The 18670-nt window shown below is 35.1% G+C and overlaps 3 protein-coding genes, 2 non-coding genes and 1 pseudogene across 10 annotated transcripts; 4 read left to right on the top strand and 2 right to left on the bottom strand.

Moving 5' to 3' along the window:
• Window positions 1-2820: 2820 nt before the first annotated feature.
• On the bottom strand, window positions 2821-4649 carry AT2G15580 (RING/U-box superfamily protein). Of its 3 annotated transcripts, none has more exons than NM_127119.5 (3): window positions 3888-4649; window positions 3619-3734; window positions 2821-3233 (listed from the first exon to the last, which is right to left on the bottom strand). In NM_127119.5, the coding sequence occupies exons 1-3, from the start codon at window positions 4071-4073 to the stop codon at window positions 2945-2947; spliced, it is 591 nt and encodes a 196-aa protein (NP_565376.1). In that variant the 5' UTR covers window positions 4074-4649; the 3' UTR covers window positions 2821-2944. The 3 variants fall into 3 exon arrangements, with proteins under 3 accessions (NP_565376.1, NP_001189531.1, NP_001323928.1); NM_001202602.2 differs by having other exon boundaries at window positions 2827-3238; window positions 3888-4425; NM_001335457.1 differs by having other exon boundaries at window positions 2835-3734.
• Window positions 4650-8781: 4132 nt separating this feature from the next.
• ATHM3 (Thioredoxin superfamily protein) lies at window positions 8782-10656 on the top strand. Of its 2 annotated transcripts, none has more exons than NM_127118.4 (2): window positions 8782-9059; window positions 9885-10656. In NM_127118.4, the coding sequence occupies exons 1-2, from the start codon at window positions 8858-8860 to the stop codon at window positions 10202-10204; spliced, it is 522 nt and encodes a 173-aa protein (NP_179159.1). In that variant the 5' UTR covers window positions 8782-8857; the 3' UTR covers window positions 10205-10656. The 2 variants fall into 2 exon arrangements, with proteins under 2 accessions (NP_179159.1, NP_001154520.1); NM_001161048.1 differs by having other exon boundaries at window positions 8827-9059; window positions 9882-10470.
• Window positions 10657-11544: 888 nt separating this feature from the next.
• On the top strand, window positions 11545-13894 carry AT2G15560 (Putative endonuclease or glycosyl hydrolase). Of its 2 annotated transcripts, NM_001335456.1 has the most exons (3): window positions 11591-11820; window positions 11963-12686; window positions 12819-13891. In NM_001335456.1, the coding sequence occupies exons 2-3, from the start codon at window positions 11972-11974 to the stop codon at window positions 13439-13441; spliced, it is 1338 nt and encodes a 445-aa protein (NP_001323906.1). In that variant the 5' UTR covers window positions 11591-11820; window positions 11963-11971; the 3' UTR covers window positions 13442-13891. The 2 variants fall into 2 exon arrangements, with proteins under 2 accessions (NP_179158.2, NP_001323906.1); NM_127117.3 differs by having other exon boundaries at window positions 11545-11820; window positions 11963-13894.
• Window positions 13895-14783: 889 nt separating this feature from the next.
• AT2G15555 lies at window positions 14784-15856 on the top strand. Its single transcript, NR_143751.1, has one exon. It is a non-coding gene; the product is annotated as an other RNA (non-coding RNA).
• Window positions 15857-16579: 723 nt separating this feature from the next.
• AT2G15550 lies at window positions 16580-18574 on the top strand (annotated as a pseudogene; the record flags this gene model as incomplete). Its single annotated transcript has 2 exons — window positions 16580-17449; window positions 17675-18574.
• On the bottom strand, window positions 16891-16966 carry U6.7. The gene has a single exon (NR_140145.1). It is a non-coding gene; the product is annotated as an other RNA (small nuclear RNA).
• Window positions 18575-18670: the final 96 nt, after the last annotated feature.

Below are 18670 nucleotides of genomic sequence, written 5' to 3'. Positions count from 1 at the left end.
GTTGTTTTAGTATTAATAAGGATTATATTGGCCAGCATATTCCACTGTATAAACTCTATCTCCAGTTTTAATTACCTTTAATGGAAAACCTCTATCTCCAAAATGTTTTTTTTTGGGATAAAATCTCTAAAATGTTAGTATATAAGGAAAATATTAAATTTCAATAGATTTTGTTTGAATAACAGGATGACGTGTTAGCAATTATTTAAATAGAAGGATATTGTAGAAATTAACAGCTTTTAAAGTTAAGTTATAACTTATAATTAACTTTAGGACAAAAGTTTTTTTTTCAGACCTTTTTAGGATTGTAAAAGATGAATGCATTCTTAATAAATAAGAAAATGTTTTGTTGACCAGAAAACAAATCTATAAGAACATATTTCAAAAAAATTATCTATCTTAAAATAAGTTATGAATATGATTTCTATTCTTTTGAGAAGTGGGTTATGACTAATTAATGAGAGTTCTAATTGTTGGAAATGAGGAAAAATTGGTCATTGCGACCAAAAACTCGTAATTGTCGGGCTTGTGCTGATTTGTCTTTAAATATTGGATCTTAATCTCTCTGCAAACGACCAAACTACGTGAGATTATATTGTCTTTTGTTTTTACAAGACCCTCTCTTTTCTGTAATGTCTCTCAAACAATTATTTTAAGCTTAATTTTGGGCACTTTCTGGCATGATATACATATGAAACAGTTATTTTCTAATTTTGGGCAATTTCTGGCATGATTTATATATGAAACAATTATTTTCTAATTTTGGGCAATTTCTGGCATGATTGATATTCCAACAATGTTTCCCTCAAACCATGGACCATGTTATTTTGCCAATTTTTATCATATTACTTTCATTGTGAATCTTCACATGCAACACTCACAAGTCACATCTCATTGTGAAACCATGTATCTGATGAAGGGAAGTCTAACGTCTATTTGTTTGTCCTCTGTTATTAGAAAAAGCTATAGAAATCTGGCTGTGACAAAACACATCCACTATCTCTTGTTTTAAACTTGTTTATGTCCTCAAACCGTTTGATTAGAAAATTTTATTTGGTTAATTGGATAAGAGCCATGAATATACTATTATGGTTCACTGGTGGATATAGAGCAACAACTTTTGTAACCATGACTTATTTCATTAAATCATATTATTGTGTTACCACCCACAATGAAGTTAAATTAATTAATTAAAATTAATATTGCATTGGAACTGTATACTTACCTCATCTAATTAATATGCCTGAATCATTGGTTCCCTATCGTTTATCTACTAGCTTGAAATGAACACTTAAGGAAGTGTGCCGTGTGCGTACTATCTACCTCAACATGATTTATTTCTAAACATGTCTATAAGTTTGGTTATAGATATGATTTATGTGATATCTAACACAAGCTGTACACCTTTGGTTCTGTTTCTTCTAATTTTCATCCAGAAAATTCTTCAGTGCATTCCCAAAAAGTTTCATACCAAACTTCGAGTTTAGCGAAAAGTTTTCAGTTTATGAATTTTCACTTTTTATTCAACGAGATTAGCATTCCTCTTCCAACAAAAACAAACACACAGTTAAACATGTAACCTTCAATCTATATTGATTCATCCATGTAAACAAGATTTTCCAAGCTCAGATGTAAAAAAAAAATTTACAAGTGAAAAACTGAACTCGAGTAATAGAATTTGATCGCTAACGGAGAAATCGTGATTAACTCTATTCTATCATCTCCCTATCCAATTATTAAATGTATTTATCTATCACGAATATATTTCGTCCCCCCTACCTAGTAGTTGTATCTTACGCAAGAAGAAGTACTTTATAAATTACGCAGATACTAAAGAAGAAACATAAACCGTTCCTACATGTTATCATTTTGTTCTTTCTCGTGATTTTGAGATGACTGGGCCTATTTTAAGACCTTTAGGTAGTCATTGGCATTCGGTTACCTCTTCGGTTATCGGTTCGATTCTATTCGGTTTCAATACTTTCGGTTTTAAAGTTTAGTTCTTTTGATTTTAAAATTTAATATCAATTTGGTATTTTGCTACGAGTATTTTTAGATATTTTTAGATATTCAGTTATCTCTGAGTATTTTTATTATTTTTTATATATATTCAAGTATTTTTTATTATTTGGTCTACAAATAACTAATAATTTCTGAATATATAATTGTATTTCGGATATTTTCGGTTATCCAAAATATTTCGGTTCGGTACTGATTCGATTTCGGCTCTTCGGATTATAGTGTTTAGTATCCATTCAATTATTTTCAATTTTCAAATTTTTAATTCGGTTGGTTTTTTTTGCTTCGGTTCGGATTCGGTACAATCGGTTCAGCTTTAGGCTTTTCAAAATTAATATATTTTTAAAACATTGGCCCATATGCAAATAAATGTTGTACATGTGGACGTTTGGACTAAGGAGATGGTGGTGGCAGGACGTTACCTCTTGTTGAAGTTATTGGGCTCATTTCTCATCTGCTTTTCGAAAATTTAGTTCTTTAGTCTAGTGCACCTTGTTTTACCGTATCGTATATTTCAACTTCTTTTTGATTTTGATAGAATGATCCGACACACAAAGGTTTTGTTATTCCACATACGTGTCGCAATACCATGCAAACCAGTTTTCGTTATCTGGTACAAGATCCAGCCTACATCTAAAGTATCTAACACACATTTTCTATTTGCTCAACCCAAGATAATTCACTTATGGTGGAAAAAAAAATACTAGCATATTCTGCAATTTGTAATCATATATTTAAAATGAAGAAATGACAATTCTGGTCAAATATATCGAAAACAACCATAGCTTGAAATTCAGAATTATAAAAAGAGGCTAAATTTAGTTAAAATTTTATTGATTGCGCTAGTCATTTTATGTTTAAATTCCTAAAACCTAAGATAAGCCATAAAAAAACATCTCGAAATATGACATCAAAAATATAACATTTAATTCCAAATATCAGTTCTACAATATGGGCAATAAACATTGGTGTCTAGCCAAGGCAATAAGCATATGGAGTGAAACTTATGGGCACATGGTAGGTGTACCAAGGTCTCACCCTTCTTGAACCGGTCTAGACATATAGCACAATCTTGTTGTTCCCTAACTCGCCGCTTGAACCATTCCATCAACCTTCCTCGGCTCTTCTTTAACCCGACCACCTCGGTCGGTAAGTCCCCGAGAGGTTTACCCTTTCCTTGCTCCAATTTATTCCCTTTGTCTTTACCATTTTGCCTGAACTTAAAAATTGAATGCAAATTCAAAAGAGAGTAATGTCAAAAATTTGGCTTTCTTGGAAGCTGCCTAGTAGTTTCCGGGAAGTTTCGCACTATCAAAACAAAAAGACGCAACTTAACAATAAATAGCGAGAACTTGCTAAAATGCGCTCACAAGACACAAAGTGGGGTTAACACTAAAGAGATAATGAAATAATTGTCCGACAAAAGACAATCTCACAATAGTATTGCTCATGTGATACCACATGTTATGAATTAGAATACATCATCATGCGTCATTATCATGACAAATAAAGCTAAAGGCTTGAAGCTTCTTCGGTGCATTTTAAGGTAAATTTACGAGTTGGTTTTACTATCACACGCCGTTTTTTACTAAATCGAACCTTGTACGTGGTGGGATTCTCAGCCGCTTGTTAAGCCTCTGCTTTGCCTCTTTGGCTGCTCCGTCAAGTTTCTCATCGTTGTCTTCTCCATAAGATTTATTCCTAACACTTCTCTCCTATAATTTTACAAAATTATAAGATTCCAAACTCTCAAACCGAAATACTTTTACGAAATATTATTTTAAGAAAAAAAACTTCATAAAACATAAAACACAACTATATATTAATTTTGTTCTCTTTTCTGTATAATAATTTATTCATTTCATTACCGAGAAGGAGACATGGGCCTGGTGGCTCTCATGATTGGTAGTGTAAAGAGAGAACGATGGTCGCCGTGTCCAGACGTGTCCCGCCGCAGCCGCCACAGAAGCTGTGTTCGAGGATTCAATCGGAGGAGCACCACCGTGGAAGCGCCGCCTCCTTGCACACTCAACTCCGGGAAGCATACCAGCCATAGCTTGTTTTAGTTTTGCTTAGGGAGGAGAGAGAGAAAGAAAAAATGACCGGCAGCTACTACAAACATTTATATTTATATATTACTAATAATTGAAGAAAGCGATATTGGTACGTACAAAGATGGGTTAATTAGGTAGACACCACAAGTTTAGTTTTTAAATAGATAACACTATAAGTCCTTTTGGCTATCTTTTTTTCTCTTACATGTGTAAATAACGGGTTAGTGAAAATTGTTTAAACATGTGACGTTTAAAAGGAAAAAAAAAACACGCAGGAAATTATCATTGCAACGTAGGTATAGTAGACTTGTAGAGAACAGTATTAGAAGGTATTGTTAACTCTTGGATAACTAAAAAAAAAAAAAATACTCTTGGATAACTAATGTTGGGAATTTGTTTTTTTTTGTTGTTGTTTTTTTTCCTTTAATAACTCGTAAACTTATATCACCAAATCAATTCTATATGAATAATTGCAAAAACAAACACCTAGATGGAAGTTAGGTGGATGTGATTCAAGTGCATGTTTGTTGTGATCCGATACGTAATAAATTAAGTCTTATACTCCTTCCATTCTTTTATAAATGATGTTTTAGAAGATTACACACATATTAAGAATTTATTATTTTATAATTTATAAACAAAAACATCATCTATTTTCTAATCAACCAATAAAAAAATAATCTGCATAATATAAATAATCAAATTTAATAATCTATTTAAGAACAAAAATTTAAGCTTAAAACATCATTTATAAAATAACGAAGGGAGTATAATAAATCAAGTGCTTAAAACCATATTTTTAACCGAAACAGAAACAATGAATTATAAATTTGAATTCACAACTCAAAATATTGAAGACGCTCGATCAACTCGTAAATCTTGTACTCTTTAAATCTTGTAAGTTAACCTTGTACCAAAAAAAAACTCGGATATCTAAAAAATTCTTACATCTCCCAAAAGAAACTCAAACACATAAACTCTAAGTAGCTTAAAAAAATTACACATAGTTGTTTTCCTATCTATACAAAAGTTGATCAATGATTGAAAAATTGACAAAGATAATATTAGAATTCCATCTTCCTTTTTAGCCTAAAAATCACATTATAGGAATGTGAATTTCTTCCTTTATGCTGTTGGTTAAAAATCCTAAAAATATATATTTTCAAATAAAATTAAATTGTGAGTATTATCAATAGGTAGTTACTTAATCATTTAAGCTTTAAGAGATTAAATCGCCAGTATTTTAACATTTTGGGTTTCAAAATGCACCTTGTTTACTTCTTACGTTTTGGTTATTTTATTTTACTATACGTTTCCCATCATTTCATAAGTTAAAATTAAATGGTAAGTAACAGTTATTGCTCTGACTTGCTAGTTTTCCTCGATCAATAGTTACTTAACTCCGTTCATAGAGGTTAGTTTATTTGCATGTTGCAATTGGTTAAGTTTTTGCTTTCATTATAATGTGGGGAGATTTATAATAAGAGCTAGGAATGCCGTGTAAGCTCATATAGCTGATATGGACCATGACTTTTATGATCAGGAATTCGACTGACGATCAGTGGTTTTTTTCAACAGTTATTATCACTAATAAAAAACAATAATAGCATATCATCATCAACTATATAATTGATGATGATATGCTGATATTATTATTTTTAAAATGTAATCGATCATGTCATACTAGTTAAATATCCAAATCGATCAAACTCTGAAACCTCTTTGAAAATTCTAAAACTCAATTGCGAAACTATGCAGAAATTAAAACAAAGAAAAAAAATATCATAAAATGCAAAGAAATAAATCGACAAATGTTTTGAGTAAAAAGGATATTTTGAAAATATAAAAACACAGTAAAAATGCTTTTAAAAGTCATACTACAATAATAATAATAAAAAGTCATACTACAATATTTTTAATACACGTAAATAGTGTGAGGGTGGCATAGACTAGTAAAGAAAACTTATTCGCTTTGTTTCACGTTTGGTATAAAAGGTTAGAATCGTGTCAGTTTACGTTACAGTCCAACATATTTATTAACTACAAACAAAAGTTTTTAACAAATTAAAAAGCTATAGTTTTTTTAGTATGCCATATCACTATAATTTATGTATTTAATACTCCTCCAATTTCTATATTTGATGTTACATATTTTTGCATGTAAATTAAATTATTTTTTAAAAATATTTTCTTATATTAAACATCACATAAATCATCAAAACTAATACAGAACTAATTAATCTGCATTAAAATTTTAAAATATCATCTAATATGTCAAGAACATATTAATTTAGAAAATCACTCTACGATTGATAGCCCATTTTGGAGGAAAATAGTTTACAAATAAGATTTATAAAGTATAAAATTTAGAGTAACGAACTAGACAATCTGCATAAAAACTACAAGAGCGAACAATATTATAAAACGAGAAAGAAAGAAAGAATCACGAAGTTGGCCAATCTCATCAAGTAGATTAGAGAAATCTTGAAACATCAGACGCCTGCATTATCAACACTAGCTCGTTACTATCAGTTTTGAACGCCTGATCACAATCAATCCTTTTAAGATGATACTTTTCATTGCCCATAAAAGAGTCTCCATTTCCGTGTGAAGAAGAGAGAGACTCGTCCAATGACATTTTGCTCCAAGTAGTACAGTTTGGTTGTCTCTCCGAAGGCACCACCATCTAAAACTTATGGTTGAATCCGATTGTTTCCACGAGCCGTCAATCCAACATCTTACTCACTGTTTTGCTAATTTCTTGTTTCTTCTAGATTTGATAGAGCTTCTCCCAACACTAATTGTTCACTTAAGCGTAATTTATTATATCTAAAGATTCGGAATGTAAACATTTAAAGACTTTTTCTTCCTATTTTTTCCATAAGAACCATAAAATCTATGGAAAACAATGAGATTTTTCTTTCTCATTCATTAACTGGTAATCTCCAAAATAAGAAGTCTAAATTCGAATATACCAAAATTAAAGGAAAATATCTTGCTATGGATTTTTTTTAAGACAGCCATGAGTCGGCTCCCGTGGCTCACTATTGCTAGATCCAAACATGAGCACCAAGTTTAGCGGGTTTTGTGGATGGTCCTCGAGGTTCATATTCTATTAAATTATTATTATTTACGTAACAATTCTTTTATTTTGTTATGAAATCTTGTTCATCTTCAAAGTTTAAACTAAGCTTAGACGCAGACAATCAATATATCATCATCATTCAATTATAGATGGTGGTCTTTGATAAGGATTAAAAAATAGTATGAGTAAGCAAAGCATTTCAAATTAATCCAAAACATAGTAAAAATTCATCCGACATCATATTTTTAATTGAAAATGGCTAAAACAATGTAAAATAAAAACCAAATATTGAAAGAATAATAATAGACTTTGTAAATGCTTTTTTTTTTTGAATGAATGTAGAATCTATTCACTACAAATCTTGTGTGTTCCACATCTTCATACGAATACATGTGGGTAATCTGTCATGCACTGCACGCCATGTAATCAAAGCAAATTTTGGTGTAGCTTCGACAAACCCTTAGCCCAGCTGCATGTAGGTTGTTGTGCTCTCAAAAGTTTCCAAGTTTCATTTGAGGAGAATTTCCTTTTAAAACTTGTCTTCCATCGCCAATGGTTCACATCTTCCTCCCATGTTTTTCATCTCAATCGCATTTCTTTGATTTCAGCTTCAACTTTATTTAAGTTCTCCACTCGATGACGTCTTTCTCTGTGAGTATCATCCATTATATCAGCTTTTGGTATCCTAAGGTCTATACATCCCCTATCACCAAAGATGTCCAATAATTTCCCCACGGAGGACCATTTTTCATGCCAAAAGGATGTTCCTCAACCACTTTTAACTTTAACCTGATGAAAACTCTTGGCCAGTGCCCTGATCTTTAGAATTTTCTTCTCCATCCAAGACCCTTGAGGTGAGTTGCTTTCACAGCCCAAAAAAACTTTTTATGGATTAGAAAACTTTTTTTGGATTAGATAGGTATGAACACACTTATTCTACAATGATGTCGAAACAAAGAGTAGATATTAGCTTCAGCTCGCAAACCTTATTTGTTTTCTTGAGTGGTCTTATACCCAACCCTCCTTAACTTCGTTGTAAATGGTTTTCTCCACGCTTGCTTCACAAATCATGATCATCCTTACTTACAATCATTCTCAATTTCACCACCTTCTTCTATATATATCACACACGAACTAACATAAATATATTAAAACTTAACAAATTGACTAGAAAAAACTTTAATAAAAATACTTTATATTACCATTTTCATATGCTTCAAATCCTAATAACCAACTGTGACTGTAAATTAATGTTTAGCATTTTTGGGAACAAGACAACGTCTCAAAACTCGAGCTCCAACCATAATATGAATGCTAAATCACCAAAAACTTCAAAATTATCTAAATTTTAAAGTGAGTTTTTGTTTTTGTCCGGCTCACCCACATAACCATATATATATATATATATATAATAACCATTAACCAATATATATGGTTATGTGGGTAAGATTAAGAATAACCATTAACCAATATATCAGAAACAGGATTGGAAGCCAAATTGGATCATGGTTTACTATCATTAACTCGATTGGTTCGACCGAATTCTATAATTATTATTAAAATAAAATAAATAAACAAATAAATAAATAATTCATCTGGACAAGTGGAAGTTCGGTTAGTGGGACCCACTTTTCTCCGTTTACGTTTTTCATCTCTCTCAGATCTGAGAAATGTCTTCTTCTTCTCAAATCACTCTTCAATGGCGATTTCTTCTTCTTCCTCCTCTATATGTTTCAACCCCACTCGATTTCACACAGCTCGACATATTTCATCTCCGTCGCGTCTCTTCCCAGTCACCAGCTTCTCCCCTCGCTCTCTCCGTTTCTCCGACAGACGATCTCTCCTATCTTCCTCCGCCTCTCGCCTCCGTCTTTCTCCTCTATGCGTTCGTGATTCTCGAGGTACATATACTGATTTACTTTCATTGATTGCCTATCTTTAGTTCTGGTTTAAGAATGATAAATACTTGTGTGGTCAAATTTGGGAATGAAACTTAAACTTTAGTTTTTTTTGGTAACTTTATGAAAAACCTGTTTTCATTTTCTTATGATCGAGATCATATATGTAGGTTTAGCTGCTTTTCTGCTAATCTAGTTTTGAAGCTATGTTAGGTTTGGTCGAAAGTGCCTTAGAACTCATAGTTTATAAGTAGGCATGAATTGTAACTACTAGTGTCTATATATACATTAAAACATGGTCTTCTGCCTTGTGTACGGACACAAATTCGTATGCCGGAACAGTATACTTAACTGAACCGCATAACTGAACCGTATACAGAACAGTATGTCGTAACGCTGGTAAAGGTAAAATAGTCAGATTTTGGCATAATTGTCAAAATGTGAGATTCAAATCTCACTTTGCCAAAAGCTGAGACCAAATCTTGTTTCTAGCATAAACGTGAAAATTTCTTTAAGCTTAACATGTGAGCCAGTGTGGTTCCAAATGCTTTTGATTCCCACTTTCATATCTTTTCATAAATTAATTTGTAACTTTGGGTTACCTTCTGATTGTATGACTTGTTGATACAACTTGGTCTACTTCCATTGTTTATTACAAAACCAAAAATAATGTAAAATGAGATGCTTAGGTTGTCATGTTGAAGTATTTCAACATTTTCAGTTACATAGGACACTACTTCCAGTTCTTTGAGATTGTCTTGTTGGTTCGATTATTAGAATATTTGAGTTTTGAAATCCTCCATCACGTCTCATTTTCTCTATGAGCAGCAGCTGAAGTTACACAACGATCATGGGAAGACTCAGTTCTAAAAAGCGAAACCCCGGTGTTAGTAGAATTCTACACGAGTTGGTGCGGTCCATGTCGGATGGTCCACAGGATAATAGACGAAATAGCAGGGGACTATGCTGGAAAACTAAACTGCTATCTCCTTAATGCAGACAATGACTTGCCGGTGGCTGAAGAGTACGAGATAAAGGCTGTGCCGGTAGTTCTGCTCTTCAAGAACGGGGAGAAACGAGAGTCAATCATGGGTACAATGCCTAAAGAGTTCTATATTTCCGCCATTGAAAGAGTCTTGAACTCATGAAGAAGGTAACAATCGTTGATGAGAACTCTCACTACCACTTTGATTAAAAATATTGTTGGAAGATTATCATCATCGCTCCATTGCGATATGGTTGATGTCTTTGTTTCTTCTTTTATTCTCTGTGAATATAACTGTTGGGTTTGTGGAAAGATAGCTCAGGAAGTATTGTGAATACATAAATATTCCTTCTTCTTATTGATGATTTTAGTGTTCTATATTTTCTTTTCTTTGAACTTGTTTTTATAGTTACTACTGTTGTTGCCTTTAAGAATTTGTCAATTCCACCTATGAACCTTCGGTCCTCGGATTTCATTAGACGAAAAGAAGAAGTTTGATAGAAGTACTGATTTAGTTTGGTTTTCGTTTCCACGAGACTCAATCCAGCCGGTTTAGTTTCTGGGGAATTCGTTTCCACCGACTCATGTCCCTTATTCATTCTCGTCGGTTTATGTTTATAATATTTTGTGTGACATTCAATAAAGGTTTTTCAGTAAAAATAAAATAAAAAATACGAGCAAGAGTAAACAATATTTGTCTATTTTGACTATATAAAATGGGAAAAATATCGTTTAATATATGAATTTTAAAAAAATAGCTATTTAATATATAAATTTTGTATATAATCAATTAATATATGTAAAAATCGTTAATTAATTATTTTACACAAATTAATCGTTGACCAGGTTAAAATTCACACGACGTTATCTGACGTTAACAGATTGATAACAACCGTTAACTAATCTTCATTAGTTTCCAATACGATGTCATTTTGATTATAGCAAAAACGGGAAAAATGTCATTTAATATTCCAATTTTCAAATTATATCCATTTTAACCATCAACTTCACATATGACCATTTTATACATGAAATAAACGCTAACCAACAGTTTAAAAAATAAGAATGTGTTGACCAGGCCAAAAAAACATACTGCTATCTAAGCGTAGATATTCGAATTTTTGTTTGGATTTGGTTTGGATTTATTCAGATTTAGATAATTCAGGTAAAGAGTTTATTATTCGTTAAAATTTTATGACTATTTATTTCGGTTTCTGTTAGAATATGTATCATATTTTAATCGATTTACATAAAAAATAAAATAAAAAAATTGTTTAATATTTTTTTGATATCTAAGTTATTTAGAAAAAAATGTCGTTTAATATTTTCTATTTAAATATATATATATATATATATATATATATTTATTTATTTATTTAAGTGTTTAGAATCAATATTTTCATCAGATTTTAGTAAAATTGATATTTTCAAAAGAATTTCTTTTAAAAAAAACATTTTCTGCAAAAATCTATTTGCCCCAAGCATTACAATACGTAACAGATCGGATTATCCTTTTTCACATATATGCAACTATTCTCTTTCAAAAAGATCAAAACATTTATTATTGGATATTCTTTTGGCAAAATAAAAACTAGTTAATACCACCGACTCTCTCTTTATATGCTTTCTCTGGACAAACGCAAAAACTTTTGTAGAACCCTAAAAATTCCCAAAATCCGTCGGAGAAGAAGATCGAGAAGAATCAACAACTAATCTGAAGAATTTTCCAAATTCCGTCTTCGTATCGTCTACGAGATCCTTATCTCTCCCCTGAATCTGGTAAAATTTGGTTTCGAAATGACGAAATCAATAGATTCTACTTTCTCCTACATCGCAATTTCTCGAACTTCCTTTCATAATCTTCACTGATCTGTAGCTAATTGTTTATATGTGAATCTCTTTGTTTAATTTCCGTTTCCAGGAACCTTTGATGATACAAAACGCTATGTCAAGTTATTATAATCCATCAGCAGCAACAACTTTAGTCTCTATTGATTCCGATGAACAAAGAAGAATCAAATACCTAGCGGATTTAAACATGATTGCAACACAAAGACATTCTTCTACAGATGGTCCTATGGCCATTCTCTGGGATATGGAGAATTGTCCCGTTCCTAGCGATGTACGTCCTGAAGATGTAGCTAGTAACATAAGAATGGCTATTCAGTTACATCCTGTGATATCCGGTCCCGTTGTTAACTTCTCGGCTTACGGGGATTTCAATGGTTTCCCTCGTCGGGTTCGAGAAGGTTGTCAAAGAACCGGTGTGAAGCTTATTGATGTACCAAATGGTAGGAAAGATGCGTCGGATAAAGCGATTTTGATTGATATGTTCTTGTTTGTGCTTGATAATAAGCCGCCTGCGACTATCGTTCTCGTATCGGGTGATGTTGATTTCGCGCCTGCGCTTCATATATTGGGTCAGCGTGGGTATACTGTGATTCTTGTTATACCTTCTAGTGTGTATGTGAATTCAGCTTTGTCTAATGCTGGTAAGTTTGTTTGGGATTGGCATAGTATTGTTCACGGTGAAGGCTTTGTGCCGCGATGTAAACCTCGTGTTGTTCCGTATCTTATGGGGTGTAATATTGGTGATAACAGTAACATGGATGGTTTGAATGAAGATGAAACTATTCTCTATAGAGGTAACTGTTATAGTAGTGATCCAAGAGAGTCTTCTTCCTTGATGGTTTCGCAGTTTCGTAATGAGTATAGTAGCGGTGTAATGTCGTGTTGGCCATCTAATTCAGGCGAGTCTATGGCATGTCCTCCTTCAGGTCACCTTGAGTCCACCATGTGGGTAGCGCCGGGAGATTTAAACGGTTTGAAGGGGCAGCTCGTGAAGCTGCTAGAGCTTTCAGGTGGATGTATTCCTCTTATGCGTGTTCCTTCTGAATACCAACGGAAATTCAGTAAACCGCTTTTTGTATCGGATTATGGGGTGGCCAAGCTTGTGGATCTGTTCAAAAAGATGAGTGATGTGATTGTAGTTGATGGTAAAGGCAACAAGAGATTTGTTTACCTGCGCAACTCGAAACCGAACATTATCTCTCCTTCTTCCCCTGTGGTTCTACTGAGAAGAGAGAGGAAAGGAAAAGAGCCTAACGGGGTAACTACCAATGGAGGAGTCTCCTCTGATGAAATGTCAGACACAGGCTCGGTTCAGAGCGAGAGGAACCTAGAAGAGTTCAAATTCGAGCTACAAGACATTTTGGTGAGCTATTGTTGTCAGGTACAGATGGATTGTTTCGAAGCGATATACAAGCTAAGGTACAAAAGGCCATTGGCCTACACAAATATGGGCGTGAATCACTTGGAGCAGCTCTTTGACAAGTTAAGGGATGTTGTTGCCATACATGAAGATCCTGCTACAGGGAGGAAACTCATCAGCCCGGTTTAAAGGAGCCTAACTCAGAGTCATATAAGATCAGACGGTGCGTTTGTGAGCTGTTTATAAGCGTTCTCTATCACTGGGGACAAGCAATGTAAGCTCCTTGCCTAAGAAGCTCTCAGTATTAATGTATATGCTCTCTACTCTTTCCTTGGGACAAAATGTTTTCGCGGAAGCTATGATTCTGCATTGCAAGCATTTCACTTCTGTTACTTTCGAGCAATTGGAAATAAGTCAGACGGAGCGTTTTATGAGTCATTGACTGTATGTGTTGTTCTCTTGTTGGGAATAAGCCAGTATCATTGTATATGCTCTCTACTCTTTCATTAGGACAAAGGAGCCTCTTTCTTTCTTTACTCAATCGTTTAGAACGTTTGTAAGAGCTCAATAGCAGCTCACTCCCTTTGTACTTTTAAATTCACGAATCAATATAAGTTATATACTCATTGAGTTTTCTACAAACCTTGTCTTTGTGTTTGGTTCGTCTTGTTGTTTCTTTATACATTCAGTCTCACCACCACCAAAGGAGAAACATTCATCTCTACCTTCAAATGCTTCTGCACCACCCTTAAACCGTTTACTTCACCTCTCATCTTGAGAGCTGTAAAGATCATCTTCATCGGAGTCAAAGAAAGTCAAATTCACGAGTAGAAGGTATCTTTGGTGGTTCGGATCCGGTTCAGGTAAGCCTTTGTCGTCGTCCTCAATATGGTTTCAAATCTTAATTTTGTTATATCTTACAATCCTCCTCCACTTATGTAGTTGTCCTTCTACTTACTCGGACATTATTTGCTTTACTTGATTAATTTACCTTTTTCGATAAAATAGGGGCTTGGAATTTGTAAAAAAAATAATTGGTAGACTTTCTTCATCTTTCCGACACATTAGTAGCAATAGTGTCATATGCCACATCAGCATAATACATTTATTTATTTTAAAATTTAAAATCATGTATTAGTTTTGCTTCTATCAAATTGACATATTTTAGTTATTAATTCAGTAATTTCAATCTAACTAGTCACAAAGTATATTAAACTCATATAGTAATTAACTTATTTAAATTTCACCGTATTAAATTGAATAAACTTATGCATAAATAAAAAATCCATAGAATTTAATTTAATTTTTGATTTTATTAAAGTATAGAAATTAAATAATATCATATTAGAATATATTTCATGTTTTATATACAATAATCTGAAATATTATTTACCGTTTATGAGTGAAAATGGATTTTAGTTGAATTTACGTGGTTTTCTTAAGGTTAATATAAGATACTAAATCAAAATTACGTTTTTCGTTTTTTCTAAAATAACAACTTTTTTAAGGTAAGTAACTGTAAATAAGTGCTAAACAATGTAATTATATAACTCAAGAGTTAGAGAACTACCTTTTTTTTTTCTCTCTCTTATTTTTCTCCCTTCTCTCTTCAACTCGCCGCTGCTTGTGTTCTTCGTCTCCGACCGGCGCGTGTGGGCCACCATGGTCACGGCGTCGGTTGGTTCTTTCAGTTTTTGTTTAGTTATCTAGTTTCATGTCTTTGTGTGGAGAGATCTGTGGATTGGTTTCATTTTGATTCCTTCTCTGCTTTTTTCTCTTTTTAGATCTAGATTTTTGTTACTTAAATTTTGTTGCAGGTTCTTGTTTCTTCTTTGCCTGAGTCCTCCTTGGCCCTAACCGCGTTGGCTCTAAGCCACTCATTGTCGATGTGTGGTGATTCGGTTTGGGCGACCTAATTTTTAGGTTTTCTCACACAGCTTCAACAAATGGATCTAGGGCAAGATCCGCCTAAGTTTGGGTCCTTTACCGGTTCACGTCCATTGGTTGACACATCCGGTCCGGCGATTCCGACGGTCTCTGCATGTTTTTGCCGAGATTCTACCGTCCCGCCATCCAAGGTATCCCAAGGTTTTTTCTTCTGAAGACTCTTAATTATCAAGTGAGGCTAGTAGATCGGAATTTTTTGGGTTGGTTGTCAGCTCCTTCGGCGACCTCCTGCTTGTTTTGCGTTCTCGGTTGGCTCGGGTAGTAAGAAATTTGGTTCTCTGCGTCATATCCTTTCAATAAAGTTTAGATCTTTTTAGTTTTATGTCTTTTCTTGTCTCCCTATGTTGGGATTTAGTTTCTGGGGGTTAGAGTCCCGCCGGCTTAGTTTTTGGGGGTTAAAGTCTCGCCGGCATCTGTATTCCACCTTGTTTGAAGATCGTTGTGCAATCCAAGGAGTTTTCCTCTTAGCTAAAGGTGTCACAATGGCGGACCGATCGCAGTCTTTTGTAGCAGTACGCTACTCCTTTTGGCTACAGAAGGTGCTTGAAATTGATAAATCCATTACATTGTTGTAATGATTTTCTGTAGTTTGATTGCTTTCGTTTCCTCTTTGTAATTGTGAACAAGTTGTTGTTAATATCATGAATCATTCAGACGAAAAAAAAAAAAAAAAGAGTTAGAGAACTACATCTGTGTTATCTCGTTTACTCCATTTTCTCAATCACAGCCGACAAAATACTTTGGTTTAGCTTGATTAAAATTCTCTTTGAACTAGCGTTAGTTGTTAAGTTTACGTGGGAATGTGGGCATAGATACTTTTCAGTACTACTACTATACTGGACACTTGCATCTGTTTTGTGTCATTTAAAACAAAAACCATGATTTGCTAACTAAATATTTGACAATATTTGCTAACTAAATAATTACAGTTTCGCCACATGACATATTATTGTGAAAAACGCAAAAATACAATATTTGAATCCACATAGAGAGACGGATTATATTATACCAAAATGTTATCTTTCTTTCTTGACTCTTTTCTCTTTCAGGCACAGTCTCCGAGATAACTGAAAGAGGCAAATGGGTTCAAAATTAGTAGATCTGAACTAATTTTTTTAGCTATTTTGGGAAATTTTCCCTCTTTTCTTGCCGGAGTCTCCTTTTTCTCTTCTCCCCTCATGGTTTTCTTCTCTGTTTCTTTTAGCCACAGACTTTGCTTCTCATCTGCTCTCTCTCAAGAATTCTTCTGCTGAGCTTTTGTGAATGCAAAGAAAGGCTCTCATCTCCTCTGAAGTTTCTCCTGCAATAGCAGAGTTTTTGCTTGTTTCTAGCTTTTAGCTAAGTCTGTGTGTGTTATTACACATCTCTCCTCTGCTTACCATGTCGAAGAGAATTCGCCCAAGCTGGTACAGAGAGTCCCCTCCAAAACAACCTCCTTTTGCTTTTGAACCTGAAGAAGAAGATGATGTTGTCATTCTCCCTCAAGTGGATAATTCAGCGCTCCTTGCTCGTCTCCATCTCAGCCTCGTGGGGAGAATGTTCCACCAAGGAGGACGCAGTACTAAAGCCCTTCTCTCTTTTCTCCCTAAGGAAAACATATGGGATGTGGAGGGTCGAGTCCGAGGCGTTTCTCTCGGAGATGCTCGATTTCAATTCTTTTTTGAATCTGAAGTTGACCTCCAAAAAGTTCTCAACAAGAGACCTTGTCACTTCAACAAGTGGTCTTTCGCATTGGAGAGATGGGAACCCCATGTTGGAACCTCCTTCCCAAACATCATGACTTTTTGGGTTAGAACTGAAGGCATCCCTGCTGAGTTTTGGGATGAAGAAGTGTTAAGAAATTTTGGTAACTCTCTTGGTTTAGTTCGGAGAGTTGATCCCTCTAAAGGAAGAATTCTAATCTCTGTGACAGCAGATGTTCCTCTAAGATTCAACAAGAATGCACAACTCCCCTCTGGAACAGTTGTCAAAGTGAAACTTTCTTATGAAAAGCTCTTTCGCTGGTGCTCGTATTGTCGCCGTATTTGTCACGAACTAGAGCAGTGTCCTTTACTCGATGCAGAACAAAAAGCTGTTCTCTCAGCTGAGGAATCTCAACGTAACCTTCGACTCTCTCTTAGAGATGGAGATAGTTCTCAAGCTCGACTTCCTCTACAATCTTTTCCAGAGTCTAACCGTTCTAGATCTGAGAGAAATCACTTACCCTTGCTGAATGGTCCTCCTTCCTCAAGACCATATCACTCTCGTGGAGTCATCAGAAGGGAAGAAAACAACTTAGCTTCAAGGTCTGGTCGCAATCGATCCCACCGACAGCCTTACCCTGCTTCCCTCAATCAGTACCCTGCTGAGCATGCTTCCAAGCTGAATCGACCTCATGGTGCTGTCTCCCACAAACGCCCAGCCTCCCCTGTTGTCACTAGAAACGCCGGTGTTGATGACGGAAGGAAACGTCGTTTTGGTGATTCTTTCTCCAAGGAAAAAAGCTCTGCACCTCCTAACAAACAATCATCACCACTCCTCTCGGATTCACAATTGACGCTTTCAGACACGGTCTTGGCTCCCTCAAGGGCTAAACAGATAACCTCTTCCCCGACTTATGTCAGGGAAAGACCATTCCGGTTAAATCTCTCTAAGAAGGCTTCCGCTTTAGAGAAAGGTAAAGGAAAGGTTGTGGAGCATCCTACTCCGTTGCTAGGTGAATCCTCTGTTGTTGGGAGCTCGGCTAAGAAATCTCTTAACTTTGAACCCTCTGAACCGGCTCCGAAGAACCTTGATACGCCCATCTCTGTAACAAGCAAGTCGCTGGAGCCACAACTGGAAAAACGAAAGAGTTGGTATGATATGACTGTAGAAGAAGATGAAGCTACTGCGAGAAGTCTTGAGTCCGGTCCGGATACAATACTTGCAGCCAAATTCTCGCAGGTGGTCTCTTTCGCAAGTCCATCTGTCGTCTCTCCATCTCTCTCTGTTCTTCCATCTCCTGCTGCTCCGGAGGATGAGTGGAATGAGTCTCTCAATCCGCTCTCGGAAGCTCTAAATTTGGATTGGACTGAAGAAGACGAGGCTGCTTACCATCTTGCCGACGACCTAGATGTGGATGCTGACGATTTGTTGAGTGAGGAGCTTCAGGAGAGTCTTCAGGATCAATCCGGTTTGGTGATTCCGGGGAGCCATGTAGCACCCATCTCTGAGCTTCAGCCGGAAAAATTGAAGAGCTTGATCGTGAGCTCGCTTCAATCGGAGGAGGTGGGGCCGTCTATTGCTATCCCTAGGAGGAAGGACTCAAAGAAGAAAGTTGTGCCCCATTCCAGAAAAGCCCAACTAAATTCGGGCCTTTGTTTGAACTTGGCTTCAAAAAAAATTCATCACATTTAGGGTTTATCTCCCGAGAAAAGGCTATCCAACAAATCCGGCCCATCTAGGCCGAGATCCTCTAGGAGAACCACGACGGGTAAAAGAAATGGAGTGCCG

The sequence above is a fragment of the Arabidopsis thaliana genome, chromosome 2 (genome assembly GCF_000001735.4).
Source record: "Arabidopsis thaliana chromosome 2, partial sequence".
Classification (NCBI taxonomy): domain Eukaryota; kingdom Viridiplantae; phylum Streptophyta; class Magnoliopsida; order Brassicales; family Brassicaceae; genus Arabidopsis; species Arabidopsis thaliana.
The sequence above is the reverse complement of the archived record's forward strand: the minus strand, read 5'-3'. Positions and strand labels throughout refer to the sequence as shown.